This window comes from Rhipicephalus microplus, chromosome 9, assembly GCF_043290135.1.
Source record: "Rhipicephalus microplus isolate Deutch F79 chromosome 9, USDA_Rmic, whole genome shotgun sequence".
Lineage (NCBI taxonomy): Eukaryota > Metazoa > Arthropoda > Arachnida > Ixodida > Ixodidae > Rhipicephalus > Rhipicephalus microplus.
The window spans coordinates 126,183,104-126,202,295 of NC_134708.1; the positions used below are offsets into that span (position 1 = coordinate 126,183,104).

A 19,192-nucleotide genomic window follows, 5' to 3' on the forward strand; every position below is an offset into this window, starting at 1 on the left:
CGGCTTACTACATCCGACCAACAGCGCCAGAAGGAGATCCGTGACGACGACCATCGTTCTGCACCAACGTTCGTTCCTGGAGCACTTGTATGGCTTCATGTACCGCCCTGCGCCCCTGGTGTATCACCCAAGCTACTCTCCAATTATCATGGTCCCTACCGCGTGGTCGAGCGTACTTCACCCGTGAACTACGCCATTGAACCCCTCACGCCACCGAGCGACCGTCGTCGGCGTGGACGTGATATCGTTCACGTAAACCGTCTGAAGCCGTACTTTGACCCGCTTGTCCCCACGTGTTAGATCGCCAGGATGGCTTCAACTTTTTCGCCGGGGGTAATTGTAGTGAAGAAGAAAGACGTTGATACCATCAGGTGAGCTATCATCAGCACAAGAAGAAGGCACGAGATCGGCGATCAAGCACCGTCATCTGGGTTCGCCTGCGTTCCTTTCAGAGCTACCACCCGCTTGCTCAGTCCTTCAATAAACCCCCTTTACAATATGGATGATTGGTCTGTCTCTGCCTTGGTAGACACTGGCGCCCATATTTTTGTGACGAGCTAGCACATTCGTGAGTGCTTGAAGAAAGTCCTTACTCCAGCTCTTTACGCAGTGTTCGTGTTGTTGATGGTGGTACGGCTACTGTGTTGGCATCTGTAGTGCACGAGTTAACTACTGCCGGCCGTCAAACTTCAGTTTTCTTCACCATTCTCTCTCACTGCACCAATGATGTGAACCTTGGTCTTGACATTTTGTACGCTCATTCCACCCTCGTCGACTGTTCAGCTGGTACTGTGCAACTTTTTTTTTATTCAAGAATCATCCCACATCGCCCTTGAGCGTTACAGCAGCGCAGTTTACAACAGAGATTTTAATGGATCTTCATTTACACAACAGAATTGTTCTTCAGAGAGCTTGTTTCATTCGGCTACACACTTCGGAAAAAAAGAATTCGCAAACATGCACGTCTTGGGGCGGTATTCACGGATTTTGTGTTTGTGATCATTACGCATAGAAACATAACACAGTGTATTTAATTATTTATCTTTGTTTATGACTAGATTTTTATACACTTCAAAAACAGTTTTATCCTTAACTTTAATCTTGGTGAAGACAACAATTCTCAATTTGTATATTTTTTCATCCTTGCTGAAACAGTTCATTTTATGGTACCTGCATGCCCAGTACGTACCTGGCTGCTCTGTTTTGGATAACTTCTATTTGGAAAATGAGACTGGCTTCCAATGGATCCCATAGTTGGAAGGCGTACTCTAATATAAGTCTGACACGTGTAGTAAATGCACTCCATTTTAATTCACTTCTCGACATCTTAGGTTGCGTTGAACAAAGCTCAGCGCCCATCCAGCCTTACCAACTGTCTCACTCATGTGCTCATTCCTTGAGCAGTCAGCAGAAAACACGACTCCTAGGTACTTAAAGACATTAACTGTGGTAAGAACCTCCTTCTTTATCGAACAGTTATTTATTATTGGTTTTTTCTTTCTAGTAAAACACATATGGATGCACTTTCTCGCGTTTAAACACGTTCCACAGTTCACACCAATCTCATATTCTGTTCAAGTCTCCCTGTAACGCTGTCGCATCTTCGTCGTAAGATAAACTTTGGTACACCACGCAGTCATCTGCTAACAGTCGCAGGCAGGACGTAATTATTAAATTTATATGATTTTTTTACACAAAAAATAATATAAGTCCTAATACAGAGCCCTGAGAAACTCCTGAGGTGATGTTTGCGTAACTCGATTTTTCGCCATTATTAACAACACATTGCCTGCACTCCGATAAGAAATTTTCAACCCATTTGACAACATCTCTATGTATACCTATTCGCTGTAATATGTAAATAAGAAGCGAATGCGTAACCGTGTCGAAACTTATCGAAAATCTAACAACAAACAATCTATCTGGCCCTCAGCATCATTTTAACTCCCTAAATCATGATAGAATTTTCAAGTTGTGTCTTGCAGGACAAGCCCTCGCGGAAAGCATGATGTACTTTTATTGGGATATTGTTCTCGGTAGGGTGACTCATGATGGCTGAGTTAATTATATGCTGCGTTAATTTGCATACAATACATGTCTGGGAGACGGGCCTATTTTGCACATCTTTTTTTCGAGCCCCCTTTACGAATTGGCACAACGTGGGCCATCTTCAAGTCGTAAGGCAATTAACTAGCAGGAAGCGACTGCGTAAAAATAACGAAAAGATAAAAGGAGATGGTCGCAGCGCAGTGCTTCAACATGCGAGGTGAAATACCGTCGGGGCCAACTGCCTTGGTTTTGTCCAATTGCTCCTATAAATTTTTTATACCAGACACGCCAAGATCCACCTTCATCATAAGCGACACATTGCTAGCAGCTGTCGTTATAGTGTAGGGTTTCGCTGGAATAAATACTGAATGAAAAAAGTCAATTAGATATGTTGCCTTTGCTTCTTCGTATATTTGGTTATTACAAATGATTTTTGGAATGCCCAGATCACTTGATTCCCACCTTTTTAAGTACTTCGAAAAAGCCTTAGGATTGGTTTTTAACCTTCCATCAAGTCCCTTGAAATAATTCTCTTGTGTGAACTTAGTTGTTAGCTTGTAATCAAGCGTTCTTTTTGCCAATCTCTCGTAATAAGCCTTATTCTTCGTTTTTTATACTTCGACAAAATCCGTGTTTTGTGTAATTCATATAATAGATGATGTTACTAAAGGTTTTTTGTTATTTAAGCTTTAAAAAATGTACGTGTGGTATATGTTCCCTCACAAGGTCACACAATTTCACTCTAAACGTATTTCTAAGTTCATGAATGTTACAGTCGTCCGCTAAGCATTCAAACCTTGGTAGGTATTGAAGCAGTGTTTGGTTGATACTTAAAAAATTCCCTTTATCATAAAAGAATATGTTTCTATTTTCACAAAAACTCAATCGTTGAACTTTGGTTTTGACGGTCGTACCAACAGCCGAATGGTCGCTAATTTCTGGAAAGACTGCCACAGAACTTAATACATTAGGTGCGCTTGAAAACAACAAATCTAGGATATAACCTCCTCGTGGTGGTTTTTTTACGTATTGTACTAGACCATATGTGTCTGCAACCTTTTTTATTTCAGAGTTCACAGCACAACGAGCAACAATATCACTCTAATGATCCTGCCAACACAAGTCGGGCAGATTAAAATTACCACTTAATAGATCATTTCACCAGAGACATCTGAGATAATCTCAGACAAGGCACAAACTGCGCTTCGATCAGAGTCCGGCGCATGGTAAAACAAGTCGACAATCAAACTAGAGTTATTAGGCAACACGATTTCGCACCAGACTATTTCGATAGCTCCGTGGTAGACATCTGGAGCTCTAGACTGCAGTGTCGTATGAACAAGCAGAGAAATGCCCCCTCCGATGCTCGGCCGATCTTTACGATAAACCACGTAGTCTTGTGGAAACACCTGACTGTCTCTAGCAGTTTGTTTGAGCCAAAATTTAGTGCCCATTACAATATCTGATTCCACTGATTTTATCAATCCAGCAAGCTGGTGTACTTTGTTTGTGACACTTCTGCAATTACCTACTAAAATCTTTGTGTTCTTGAGCTTTACTTTTATTTACTGCTCATGTTCTCAAATACGGGAAAACATGCTTTTTTTATCCAAGTGAAATTCCCTACCATTCATGATGAACCTATCAAAACTCAGTTTAACTTTACTTTTTTGATCAGCCTTTCTAACTTTAGCATATTGCCGTAGCTTTTTTCTGATAGCACGCGTTTCGGGTGAGTAATCTTTGTCGACACCGTACGTGGTCCCTTTAAGTTTTCTGGTGTCTGACAGAATTCAATGCTTTTCCTTAAAAGATGGAAGACTTTCAATGATTGGCCGTTTTGTTTCGCTGTCATAACGTCCCACGCGATGTGCCCTTTCAAGAGAGCTAGGCTCAATGGCCAGATAAGATTTAAAAATATCATTATTCAGTTGCTCCAATTCATCCCAAATTTCAAACTGACCATTATTCTCTACACAGTAGAATAAAACGTTTCTTCTACGGTTTTGATTTTCTATATCCACAACCTTCAGTTATAGTTTCTTTACTTTATCTAAGAGATATTTATTTACATTGGCTTGGTCGGAGACCAAGCCGATGTACTTAGATGTATAAATTGTGCCCGATTGATCCGCCGATTCCACCCCAAGATCATTGTGCTCTAGGGAACATGTTCATTTGTCACCGCAAACTGCGACCTGCATCCCCGTAGTGGCATCGTTAACTGTATTCGATGGTGACCATGAGCTCGCTCCTATCGCACTCATTTTCTTGAGTCACAGTGCTACATTACCACAAGCTCTTATTTAGGTGCGTGCAAACCACGCTAGCATTCCTGTGCTAAACATTGCTCTGTTACGACAAGTGCTCCCACGTGGAATTGTCCTGGACATGCTGATTCACCCAATTGCCGGCCGTCAAAATTCAGCTCTCTTCACCGTTCTCTATCACTGCGCCAATGATGTGATCCTAGGTCTTGACTTTTTGTATGCTCATTCCACCCTCGTCGACTGTTCAGCTGGTACAGCGCCACTTGACCTACCGTGTCCGACTGATCAATCAATCAATCAATCAATCAATCAATCAAAGAACTCTATTTTCACCAAAAACAAAAACATTTACGGTGAAAAAAGGTGGCCGGGAAAAAAGCTGTCCAATGACAGCTTGACAAAGCCCCAGCTGATCGGTGGCAAATCGACAGGGTACAGCACCTGATAAAAGTTGGGAAAAATGCATAATAATAGTCGCTAAACAGTTTCAAATTGATATCATAGTGCATTCACTACGGGCGCATGTGCACTACAAGGTCAAATGTACCTAATTATACACTTGGTAAAGATAAATAACGAGGAAAAAGTAAAGAAAACGAAAAGAAAAACAAGCACAAAAAACAAAACAAAAAGTAAAACAAGGCCAGGGAAAAAGAAAAAAACAAAAAATGGAAAGAAATATATTAGGCACTTCAATTACAATAAAATGTACAATGCGCAGTTATATACTGATATGCATGCGCATATGATTGACACACACACACACACACACACACACACACACACACATATATATATATTTATATATATATATATATATATATATATATATATATCGATGTGTCGGGTGCGTTGTGTTCCAAAGTGTGTGCGTGAAAATGGAACGTGCCAAGGCGGTTGATATAAGACATAAGATATTGCGTTTTGTGTAAGGTTCGCGAGTTTAAGAAGTGTGTCCAATTTCCCGATTGCTGCCTTTTTGTAGCAGTAAAGGAATTTGTAAGTATATTGACGTGATAGCCCGTTCCACCCCAAGCTTGTATGTGCTATACTGCACATGTCCATTTATCACCGCAAACTGTGACCTGCATCACCGTAACGACATCGTTAACTGTATTCGATGGTGACCATGAGCTCGTGCCTATCGCATTCATTCTCTTGAGTCACAGTGTTACATTATCACATGCTGTTATTAATGTACGTGCAAACAACGTTAGCATTTCTGTGCTCAACATTGCTCTGTTACGACAGGCGCTCCCGCCTGGAATTGTCCTGGTCATGCCGACTTCCTATGACAACTGGGTCATCTCAGCTCTGTCTTCCAATGATACTGACACTCCACCTACACACACGCTCGATCTTCGCCAACAAGCCTGTCTCCTGACGTTGAAAAAATGATCGCGTCACACATTTTGCAGCATCAAACTGATGCACTCCTTCGCGTACTTTAGCCATACAGCGACGAATTTGACTTTTGTGATCGTCCGCTAGGTCAAATCAGTGCTGTAAAGCACGCCATTGACACCGACGACGCATCGTCTGTCCTTCGATGACCACATCGCGTATCTCCAACCTAGCGTGATATAATACAAGCAGAATCCAACAAAACACTTCCCACAGAGATAATTGAACCTTCATGTAATCCAAGGCGTTCTCCTGTAGTTGTTGCCAAAAAGAAGGACAACGCTTGGCGATTATGTGTTCACTACCGACATCTGAGCAAAATTACTAAAAAAAGGCGTCTATCCACTAGCGCGCATAGACGACACCCTCGGTTGTCCTCATGGCACTAAGTACATTTCTTCTAATAATTTAAGATAAGGGTACTGGCAAATTTCTGTCGATGACATGGACCTTGAAAACACCACTTTTGTCACCCCCGATAGTCATTACCAATTTGGGGTTATGCCCTCCAAGGTATGCAACGCTCGAGCTACCCCCGAGTGTATGATGAACTCTCTTTTGCGTTGGTTCAAAAGGTCAATTTGTCTATGTTACCTTGAAGACATTATCGTCTTTTCTCCGACCTTTCAGAGCCACCTCGACCACCTTTCCTCAATCTTGGCTATTTTTTTAGCAATGCCGGTCTCTAACTGAACTCGTCAAAGTGTCACTTGGGATGCCAGAAAGTAACCATGTTGTGCCACCATGTCAACTTCTCTGGTGTACACCTTGATCCCGATAAAGTGCGAGCCGTGTGGAACTTTCCCGTTCCAACCTGCACTGAAGAGGTCTACAACTTCTTGGTCTGTGCTCATACCTTCGACGTTTTGTGAGCAGCTTTGTGGAAGTCGGCCGTCCTCTCACAGACTTACTGAGAAAAGATGCCTCAATCAAATGGGGCGCCGCGCAGGCTACAGCGTTCACAGCACTTGTCATTGCTAACAGAATCCCCTGTTGTGGCCAATTTCGACGTTGCCGCCCCTACAAAAGTCCGCACCGATGGCAGCGGCCACAGAGCTGGTGCTTTTTGGTCCCGCATCAAAGCGGCTGCGCCCGCGTTATCGCCTTATGCCAGCCTCTCCACAGCGAAAAGAAACTACTGAATCACCAAAAGGGAATGCCTTGCTCTTGTTTAGGCGGTAGGAAAATTTTGGCCCTATTTACATCGTCCACATTCCCCCGTCACAACCAATCACCATGCACTTGCTGGCTCTTGTCTTTATTGTACCCCACTGGGTGCCTTGGTCTATGGGCACTATAGCTCCAGGAGCATAACTACGTGGTGTCCTACAAACTGGCCGTATACACTATGACGCTGACTGCTTCCCTCGAAGTTCAGTGGACCCCCTGAGGCGTGCAATGAAGCGCCGTGGGTGCGTCTCTCTTCACTTTAAGCAACATCAGTGAAAATAGTGCTGAGATCCCGTCTTAAGTAACATCATCGAGAAGCTTCATTCTGCGGCACCGATCTGTCTACTCGATTTTTTGTGCTCAAGAATGGCACATTGTACCGTTACAACGTTCGCCCTGCTGGACACGAACTGCTTCTAGTATTATCTACCCACTTACGTGCGAGCGTAATCGGTCAGCTCCTTAACGTTCCCACTGCCGGCCATTTCGGACTGTCGGACAAATCAATCAATCAATTATCGCCTATGACCCGACACCGTGGTCTTGCGGCTAGGTTACTCGGCTGCTAACCCAAAGCTCGCAGAAACGATTGATTGATATGTGGGGTTTAACGTCCCAAAACCACCATATGATTATTAGAGACGCCATTGTGGAGGGCTCCGGAAATTTAGACCACCTGGGGTTCTTTAACGGCACCCAAATCTGAGTACATGGGCCTACAACATTTCCGCCTCCATCGAAAATGCAGCCGCTGCAGCCGGGATTCGAACCCGCGACGTGCGGGTCAGCAGCCGAGTACCTTAGCCACTAGACCACCGCGGCGGGGCAAGCTTGCAGAAACGGATCCCGGCTGCAGCGGCTGCATTTTCGCCCCCGTTCCTGCACCCAAGTCACGATTTCGTGACAGTATAATAAAAAAACGTAGTAGTGGCGAGCTCCGGACATTTCGACCACCTGGGGTTCTTTGACAGGTACCTGTATAAAAGAACACGGTTCTCTAGCACTTTCCCCTCCATCTGAAGTGGTGCCACCCCATCATCATAGCCACTGACACCACCACGCTCTCATGACTGAATACCAACCAATACTACTATAGCATCTTCTATTACAATATGGTGAATCGCGCACGTTAAACCCCTACACTTAATGCTACCACCACCATTACTACCAGCACAGCAACTACTACTACTACTACTACTACTACTACTACTACTGATCATCATAATAAGAACGATAACAATTAATATCGGATATACCCATCTTAAAGCCGGTGATCATCCGCTATCCAAACCCTAAAGTGATAAGCAGCAATGCCAGAGCTGCTTTCCTTGCCTCTCGACTCAACAAGTGTCCAAAGCTAACGATAATGCGCCATCAGTTTTGCGGCATGACAGTGCGTATGAAGACAGCAGCCATCGACGCTCAACAATTGCACCTGCTGAAGGCTACCTCAATGATAAAGGCCAGCCACTTGGAAAAAATCAATGTAACTACCACGGTTTGCAGGCAACAGCAGACAACGTGCTATCGCCTGCAACCATTCTTCTTTACCCTTGTTACATGTGGTGAAAATCCAAGTATCCAATAACTCCTACCCTGTACATCGCGCAAAGCACGATATTGTGTTATCGCACATCAACATTGTACGGATTGTCATTGCAATGGCGATGCTTGGGTGAAACTTACGGTTTGTTAGTGGCAAATTACTGTAGCAATAATACACATACCTAGATAGCAGTGGTTCATGAAATTGATTTTAAGTCTAATTCTATGCTGGCAGGGCGGCTACAAAATGCTTGTGACTGGTCGGTGGATGGCACTCACTAGAAGAATTGCTCGGACGACGGCAGCGTGGCGTTCTTGCAGTGGAGCGTGTCGTTAACTGGCATGGCCGGGAACTTCAGCACAGGCACGGCATCGCGATCTCGGCTGTTTTTTCCCAGCAATCCCGACATCAGATACACCGGGGGTCTCGCTGTACGGCCGCATAGGAACTGGATGACAAAGGGCTCTGCTGTATACATACCTAGACAATAGAGACGCTCACAAGTCTATTTGCAAGCATATAGAAGCTGCCGTTTTACGTCACAAACACAAATAATTATGACGGATGCTGCAGTGAAGCAATTCAGGTGTTCTTTAGGTTGCACTGACATCACACAGCCAGCGGGATTCTAGCGCTTTGCTTCCGTCAAAATTCGACCGGCACGGCCAGGATCTAACACGCAACCCTCAGGTTCTGAACCGTAATTAGTAGGCCACCACGACGGACCACATGTATATATATATATATATATATATATATATATATATATATATATATATATATATATATATATATATATATATATATATATATACATATATAAATATATATATATATATATATATATATATGTATACATACACACATACATACATACATACACACACACACACACACACACATATATATATATATATATATATATATATATAAAGAAAAGAAGTGTATACCTAAGGGCTCGTTTTTCCGTGTTTTGAGAGAATATTATTGAGATCTAACAGACAATAATGTCAAGGAATGTATAGAGGAAGTTAGTAGAACCAATGCAATGTAAATGAGAAGAAAGAAAAGTGGGTGAAAAAATAACTTGCCGTGAGCAGGAATCGAACCTACGTACTTCGAATAACGTGTTCGATGCTCCTACGACTGAGCTATCATAGCGGCTATCCCCCAGCCACTTTGTAAGGTTTATATTTGAATTTAAACGTATATATATATATATATATATATATATATATATATATATATATATATATATATATATATATATATATATATATATATATATATATATATATATATATATATATATATATTTCCTGCCCACGGTTGGTTATTTTTTCATCCACTTTTCTTTCTTCTTATTTACATTCCATTGGTTCTAATAGCTTCCCCTGTACATTTCTTGGCATTACTGCCTGGTATATCTCATTAATATTGTGTTAAAACACGGAAAAAACGAGCCCTTACGTATACACTTCTTTCCCTTATTTCATTGAACGAGGGTCTCGTACTGGCAGACTTGGTGCGTTTAGGTTGTATGACAGACAATTAATCAGCTGCTCGCTCATAATAAGTTCACGTGCTACGTGACGCCAAACATGCGAATAAGAGTGTTTTCACACTCGTCGTTTGGCTTATAGATGGCGCTGACTGTCACTCCTACTTCTAAGTTCACATATAAACCCCAAAAAGTGGTTGGAGGGAAGGCCGCTTTGGTAGATCAGTTGTTAGAGCATCGAACGCGTTATTTGAAGGTCGTAGGTTCGATTCCTGCCCACGGCTGGTTATTTTTTCATCCATTTTTCTTTCTTCTTATTTACATTATATTGGTTCTAAGAACTTCCCCTTTATATTCTTTGGCATTACTGTCTGTTATATTTCATTTATAATATTGTGTTAAAACACGGAAAAAACGAGCCCTTAGGTATACACTTCTTTCCCTTATTTCATTGAACGAGGGTCTCGTACTGGCAGGCTTGGTGTGTTTAGGTTGTGTAAGAGAGACAAATAATCAGCTGCCCGCTCATAATAAGTTCACGTGCTACGTGACGCGAAAACATGCGCATAAGATTGTTTTCACACTCGCCGTTTGGCTTATAGATGGCGCTGACTGTCACTCCTACTTTTAAATTCACATATAAACCCAAAAAAGTGGAAGAAGGGAAAGAAGCTGTGGTAGCTCAGTGGCTAGAGCATCGAACGCGTCATTCGAAGGTCGTAGGTTCAATTCCTGCCCACGGCTGGTTATTTTTTCATCCACTTTTCTTTCTTCTTATTTACATTATATTGGTTCTAATAACTTTCCCTGTACATTACTTGGCATTACTGTCTGTTAAGTCTCATTAATATTGTGTTAAAACACGGAAAAAACGAGCCCTTAGGTATACACTTCTTTCCCTTATTTCATTGAACGAGGGTCTCGTACTGGCAGGCTTAGTGTGTTTAGGTTGTATAAGAGGGACAATTATTCAGCTGCCCGCTCATAATAAGTTCACGTGCTACGTGACGCCAAAACATGCGCATAAGAGTGTTTTCACACTCGCCGTTTGGCTTATAGATGGCGCTGACTGTCACTCCTACTTCTAAATTCACATATAAACCCAAAAAAGTGGATGGAGGGAAGGCCGCCGTGGTAGCTCAGTGGTTAGAGCATCGAACGCGTTATTCGAAGGTCGTAGGTTCGATTCTTGCTCACGGCTGGTAATTTTTTCATCCACTTTTCTTTCTTCTTATTTATACATTATATTGGTTCTAAGAACTTTTCCTGTATATTCTTTGGCATTACTGTCTGTTATATTTCATATTATAATATTGTGTTGAAACACGAAAAAAACGAGCCCTTAGGTATACACTTTTTTCCCTTATATATATATATATATATATATATATATATATAGTCCAGTAGATCTTCCCTGAGTGGTCACAACGTGGTTTATTTCGACGTTTCGGCCTAGAGTCTGGCCTCATATATATATATATATATATATAGATATATATATACGTATATATATATATATATGAGATCTAACACACAGTACTGCCAAGGAATGTACAGGGGAAGTTATTAGAACCAATGGAATGTAAATAAGAAGAAAGAAAAGTGGATGAAAAAATAACCAGCGCACGGCTGGTTATTTTTTCACGCACGGCTAACGTCATACCGATACACAAATCCGAATCCGAAGATAAATCTAGCAATTACCACCCATTCTCTTTAACAGGCACGAGCTGTAAAAAGTAGAGCATATATTTTCAAAGGCGTTTTACCTCACTTTGAGGCTTACAACCTCCTATACTCTAGACAACACGGATTTAGATCTGGCCTGCCAACAGTTACACAGCTAGCCGAGAAGACCAACGATATTGCGAATACACTCAACATAACTGGACAAATTGATGCCGTTTTTCATAACTTTTCTGAAGCCTTTGATGTCGTTCCCCGCTATGACTTTATAATAAAAGTGCAAGCAATCGGTATTAGAAATAAAGTTATGCAATGGGCAATGTCATACTTAAAAATACGCAAACAATTCGTTTCTGTGAAGAACAATATCTCAAGCGGCCTATACTTCTTGCCCGACGTACCACAATAATGCGGATTAGCGCCGATATTATTTCTCATTTATAATATTGACACTTTTTTTGCATCGATGCACCTATTCAACTAAGCCTTCTCGCAAATGACTTCGTCGTATACACGACGGTAAGTCAAACTGGAACAAGGTTCATCTTTATTACTCACTACAAAATATTCAGGTGTGGTGCTCTGAATCACGAATAACACTGAAAAAGGAATAACCCTGAATGATGAATAACACTGAATGATCAATGATTGGGAAACTGCAAAATCTTTTTCTCAAAAAATTAGCAATACTTTTTGTTTTAGTTAGGGTGCTACATTTTTTGTATTATGCTCGCATGTGGTGTAAACACTGTATGTTTCAAAGTGCTAACAACCATCCAGCATTGAACTGTGTTTATTGAGTTTGTCACTTTACAGAATTGTAATAACTTTATGTATTACCACCCGTGCTTGTACCGAGGTCTGCAGTGTATTGAAAACAAGTGTATGTTGAAAAACGTCCTCGATTCGAAAGATCTGCAGCTCTCCAATACGCCATTTCTCACAGCTATATCGAGGGTCTAGGATTTGGGACGCTAACCATCATTATGATAGGCGATCTGTTAATTGTTATTTTAACTAGTTTTTTGTGCACTGATAACGTCGAACAAATCGTTGACCATGGCTACACCTACTCTACGGTGAGCAGCATCCAACATTCGACCCTCCTCGCTGGTGCACGCGTAAGCTTTCAAATAATGTAAACTTTTCACGTCCTGTACGTAGTACAAAAGGAATACGCTCAGCCAATCTTGATGCTTATGAAACCTTGAGAAACGATATGCGCCAAGCATTGCACAGGCTTTACGGTTCTAATGCAAGTACACCACAATAACACACATGCAAATATCTCACCGGTATCACTAATGGACGGGATACAGAAACCAGAGTACTTACAATGAACGGTAGAAGTAGGGTTTTCTACATAACAGGGACTGAAGAAGAGCAAAACAACAAAGGCAGACCGCTCTCCTCCAGTCGATGTTACGTACTGCGCTCCCCTTGTCTTTTATGACGAACCACCACCAACTAGCCTAAATGGCTGTTTAGCTACAATGCATTTAAAATGTTTGCAAGCAGCTGTGTCAACGAGAGCCTGCAAGCGTTAAGCGTGGCAATTCAGCCAACTTCTTTGTCGATTCGTTTGCAATGGTGGGCTTCCATACCATGCTGCGTGACATTAATCTCTGCGGTAGTAAGCCTGTCATGGCACCTCCTATAAGTAAATCAGGACTGGCAGTATAGTAGAGATCCAGGCACGGCACACGAATATCAGCAGGTGATTAGCAAAATAGAAATGCACTTACGGAAATGATAAGGTAGTCGATGACTGTGAAATGTATGGCCCTGTGTACCGAGGGAGGAACTTCTCACACAAGCATTCACGTCGATGCAGCGTCCAGAGTAAGTGGCAGGATTCAGAAACATAGTCGATGTCGCGGTGCCGATCATCGTAGCGCACATTTTGTGAGGCCTGAGAAGAACAAATTTGTGCTTCAGTGTGAGTGATTCTGCGAGTGACAGGGCATCTATGAAGCGATGTCCTGAGCACACACCGTTGGCATAACGATATCCACACGAAGGAACGTTTGTAATGGCGACGCAGGGTTGCGGATGTACAGAAGAAAGAACGGTGAATAGCCGGCGGTATCGTGCCTTGGCGAATTATGTGCAAACGTAATGCAGGATGGCGCTGCACCCAATTATGGTGGTCAGCAGAGACGTACATTGACAATATGTCAGTAAGAGTTCAGTTGAGGTGGTGGATAAGAGCGTTAGTCTGTAGATAGTAGGCTATGGTAGGTTGATGTTCGGTAGAGCAGCTTCGGATAATTTTGTCTATAACCCTGGCGACGAAACAGTGGTCGCGATCCGTAACAAGCAGGCGCGGAGGCCCATGCGGCAGAATGAAGTCACTCAGCAGAGCATCTGCACAGTCTGCAGCTCCATTAGTTGGCATGGCTCAAATTGTGGCGTATCTGGTCGCATGGTCAGTTGCGCAAGCGATGCATTTGTTGCCGGACATGGACGTAGAAAGAAAACTTGTCAGATCAAGTCGATGCCGATGTGGAATATCGTTTTCCAGGCAATGTGCATAGGTTGGAGGAAGATAGTCTGACGCAAAGCAGGACGTTTGCCGCTGTGGCGGTGCTAGCAGGCAGTGACATATTGGCGACGAACGATTTCGGACAGGCCAAAAGAACTGCTGACAAAGAAGGTCATAAGTGCGTGAAGCGTCCAATTGTCCCGAAGTCGGAGCATCGTGTCGATATTGGAGAATAGTAGCCGGCAGATGTTCATGATGATGATGATGATATGTGGTGTTTAACGTATCAAAGCCACGATATGATTATGAGAGACGCCGTATAAAAGTGCTCCGGAATTTTTGACCACCTGGGGTTCTTTAACGTGCACCCAAATCTGAGCATATGGGCCTACAACATTTACGCCTTCATCAGAAATGCAGCCGCTGCAGCCGGGATTTGATCCCGCGACTTGTATGTCTGCAGCATAGTACCTTATCCACTAGACCACCGCGGTGGTGCCGCATATGTTGAGGAATAACTAGTTAAAATTGTTGGCCTTTATGCTTTACGCTCCGGTTATACGGCGCGTGTTTGCCAAGTGCACACATATTGACCGAGTGAAAGTCGGCACATCCCGAGGAAACTTGCTGAATGACCATCTTGAAAGTTGCCTCCCGATGAAACAGCAACACTTCCAGCCAAGAGCACGTCCACGGATGGAGACATTATGGGGTCCCCGCCAGGAAGAGTTGCGGATGTTGTTTAGGTCAAACACGTGGTGGCTCGCGGTGACAGCCGAACACAATTGACAGAGCACGAGCATTGTGACAGTGAAGTGCGAATCGTCACGGCGAGGCAGCAAATTCGAGAACGACGGTTGCCCAGTCGATGAAAGAGGCAGAAGTGGAGAAAAAATTCAATACAAATATTGCGTCGTTCGGGCGCTGCTCAATACACAAAAAACAAAAGAGATGTATGCTGATCGGCGATTGTGATGCGTGCAGTGTACATTCCTACGGTGGCAGGACTTTTGTCACTGACATGAGTATTACCAGCCGCACCGGCAGTGAGCACCTTCCTGTGGCAGTGACGACGTCGAGCACTCATCACAAACTAATGTGCTCGTTGCCAACAAGCCCAGAAGCAGTCAGGTGATCAACGTCGCGTCGATGAAGTGTGGTTCTTTTAGGGAGTGTCTGAAATGAGAATCGTCATAGACATCGTCATTGATATGACGAAGACGGCGGGAGACGTGTGGCGGCGAACAGAAGTGGTGACCTCGGGGCCATGGCGAGTGGCTGTGCGGCGTAGCAGAGGCATTGAAGCTGTATGTCTATAAGCTCGTAATTATCGCAGCTTAGCTCAGGAGGCTGGAAATGGTGGTAGCTGTCGGTGCGGCTAGCAGTGGTATGCTGGTTCTTGGGCAAAGAGCAATGGTGGGAATACCACGCAACGTGAACTATGCGCAGATAGTTAAAGTAGATCGGCCGATCATCCGCAGTTTTCCACACGACCGGATTGCGACGGAATGAATAGAACCATTATTGGAACAGTGACTTAGGGCAAGACAGCAAAGCCCACATGTGTTGAGTGTGGCCGACGAGCCGGAGGCATGGGTTCCGGAGCACGGCCGGAACACATGCCTAAGGCTCGTCGTACCATTTTGGCGCTCCAGGTGCGCCACCGGCAGCTCAAAGTGCAACCATGCGGTGTAGTAAACGTGTCCTACGCGCCCCGGACAGATAGCAGCCGAGTGATTTTCGGAAGTAATCTGTGGGGGAAGGATTGCTTGCGTGACGTCACATATCGGTGCACATCCTGAGTGGGCATTACTGTGGGGCCGATCACGTGGTTCTCTCTCTCTTTCTCTTTCTCTCTCTCTCTCTATATATATACATACAATATATATATACGAAGGCCATGCCACGGCCGAAACCTAAATCTATAAAGGAACTGCTTGCTTTCTCGTACGTGTACCAGCTTCTTTTCTTATACATACCAGACCCACTGAACTTTCCCATATATATATATACATATATATATATATATATATACATATATATATATATATATATATATATATATATATATATATATATATATATATATATATATATATATATATATATATATATATATATATATATATATATATATATATATATATATATATATATATATTGCCACCTCTTTCTAGTAGTGGGTCGTATGCCAAGGTGAAGGCCCAGACCACAGAGAAGAAAGAAGTGCACGTGGGCCCTCGCTCTGGCAAACAAGCCCAACCGACGCGCTTGGTTAGAGCCCTGTTGCTCAGAAGTCAGTAAATCTTGTCGACACCCCCTGGAGTGACGTGACAACTGGTAGAGGCGCGGGGTAGGCCCCTCACGGATGTTGCAGACCCCTCCTGGAAGCGGCACCACAAGCCCAGTTCAAGTCAACACTCCCGTTCATCGGACAAGCCGCACGATCAGGGGATTGCCTCCCGAAGCTGACCCTATAGTTCACACCAGTATGATGAGCACGTCCGTTTAAACCACTCTAACAGGTACGGAAAACCCCCCGGTGACTCGGTACACCCTCGAAAGTCCGCAGATTCCGACACCGTTTCATGGCACCGAGCTCGAAGACGTCGAGGGCTGGTTGGTCGACTTCGAGCGCGTGGCTGCTTTGAACGACTGGAACGACGCGGCCAAACTACGACGTGTGTACTTCTATTTAGAGGATGGAGCACGTACCTGGTACATGAATCACGAGGAACAGATGACATCGTGGCCCGAATTCTGCCGCCGGCTGTTGGATACTTACAGAAGTGCTGATCGCCACGAACGAGCGGAAAGAGCGATCCAGGCCCGCATCCAGATGCCCAATGAAACTGTCATGACCTATGTGGAAGATATGACGCGCCTGTTCCGACGAGCCGATCAGAGTATGACAGAAGAAAAGAAGGTGCGTCACCTGATGCGGGGAGTTAAAGAGCAGCTTTTCGCTGGTCTTGTACGGAGCCCTCCGAACACGGTCGCCGAGTTTTTGTCTGAAGCTGTCACGATGGAAAAGATGCTTCAGCATCGATCCACCCTGTATGAGCGGCAAGTGAACACGTCCACTGCTCAAGTTCTAACGAATATTGGGAGCAACACCGAGTGTCTGCGCGACCTTATCCGCTCCATAGTACGCGAGGAGCTGCAAAAGGCTGCCACACCACCACTACCTACGGTGAGTTCCATTGCAAGCATCGTCAAGGACGAGCTGCATCATGCCCTTCGTGACCCTGTGAGTCTGAATAACGCCACACCCGCCCCGGCTGACTACCACCGTCCGACCTATGCAAAAGCCTTGAAACGCCCAGCTTCCTCTTCCCCGCTGTTTGTTCAGGCACCTCCTACGGTTTCACTTCAGTCGGCGCAGCCTCTACGGTACTACGAGAACACACGCACACCGCCACCCCTCGTTTACGCCAGCCCTGTGCATCTTGCGGAACAACCAGCACCCTACCTTGACGACAGACGTGCTTCGCCTCGGAAATCTGATGTTTGGCGCACTCCTGATCGCCGACCTTTGTGCTTCCACTGCGGTGAAGCGGACCATTTGTACCGCCAGTGTCCATACCGGCGCCTCGGGCTGCGCGGATTTTCAGTATATTCAGCGCCTCCTCGGTATGGCCAGTGACCCCGGGACATTGAGGACTACCTGGCTCAACAGCGCATGCCACCGCCTTCTGGACGGCAGTCGCGCTCACCGTCGCCGAGGCGCTTTTCATCTTCGCCACAGCGCCATGCTGGCGCACGGTTCTCCAGTCCCCGCCGGGAAAACTAACGCAAGCGACCCTTGGAGGCGAGGTCGCTGGCAGTCGACGTGCTGAAGACCTCCGATCGACGCTAACAGTAAAGAGTGTAGATTCGACTGAGAGATATGTGCGGCTTTCTCTGGATATACCGGTGCTGATAGATGGCTATGCAGTAGGTGCTTTAGTTGATACCGGGGCTGACTTTTCGATACTAAGCGGAAAAATGACCAGACAACTAAAGAAGGTAATCACGCCTTGGCATGGCTCCGTGATTCAAACGGCGGGTGGCCACGCCGTCTCTCTGCTTGGAACCTGCACGAGTAGAGTTCGGGTCTGCGGTTATACTTTTGTAGGAAGTTTCCTTGTGCTCCGTGAATGTTCACGCGACGTTATTCTTGGTATTGACTTCCTGCACGAATATGGAGCTGTCATTGATCTTCAAGAGAATCGCATCACCTTCTCAGCCGACCGAGCAATCGACAAGCAGGACGACCAACAACGTACCGACGTTCTTCGTGTTTCTGCTGAAAGTATAACGCTTCCTCCAAGAGCCAGTGTTATTGTCGACGTCACATGCTGTGGATTGCGAAATGGTGAAGCGATTGCAGAAAGTAATTTTGAACACCTGCTGATTCAAGGTGTTTGTGTGGCTAGGAGTATCATACAGCTACGTGATGGCCGATCTCAACTGCTCGTTACAAATTTCAGCAACGAACACCGACACCTTTTCCGTGGCACTTCGTTAGCGTTTGCAGATGAATTAGGAACCATTCCCATCTGCTTCTCGTCGGAAGCAGTGGAGGCCGCAAATACGTCTCTAAACAATATCGATATTAATTCTAACCTCACACCAGAAAACCAGACAGCACTGCGGAAACTCTTGCTTGAATTCAAGTCATGCTTCGCTGCTTCCTCTAAGGTGCGCCAGACTTCGATCACTAGGCACAGAATCATCACTTACGACGACGCCCGCCCAGTACACCAACAGCCTTACCGTGTGTCAGCGAAGGAACGAGAAGCCATTCGTACGCAAGTTCGAGAAATGCTTGACGACGGCATCATCGAGCCTTCCAACAGTGCGTGGTCCTCTCCGGTCGTCCTAGTCAAGAAGAAAGACGGAACGCTACGTTTTTGCGTCGATTACCGGAAGCTGAACAGCGTGACTAAAAAGGGCGTGTACCCGCTGCCACGCATCGACGACTCGTTAGACAGATTACGCCACGCCCACTATTTTTCCTCTTTGGATTTAAAAAGCGGGTACTGGCAGATTGAGGTTGACGAGCGAGACCGCGAGAAAACGGCATTTGTGACCCCTGA

At 44.6% G+C, this 19,192-nt stretch overlaps 1 protein-coding gene across 1 annotated transcript in view; it reads right to left on the bottom strand.

The window, feature by feature from the left end:
• Positions 1 to 8,701: 8,701 nt before the first annotated feature.
• LOC142771454 (sodium-dependent noradrenaline transporter-like) overlaps positions 8,702 to 19,192 on the bottom strand; it is a 62,850-nt gene continuing 52,359 nt past the window's right edge. Inside the window, exon 3 of the mRNA XM_075872921.1 lies at positions 8,702 to 8,887. Coding sequence (XP_075729036.1) covers positions 8,717 to 8,887 — 171 coding nt within the window. The 3' untranslated portion in view covers positions 8,702 to 8,716. The remainder of the gene's footprint in view (positions 8,888 to 19,192) is intronic.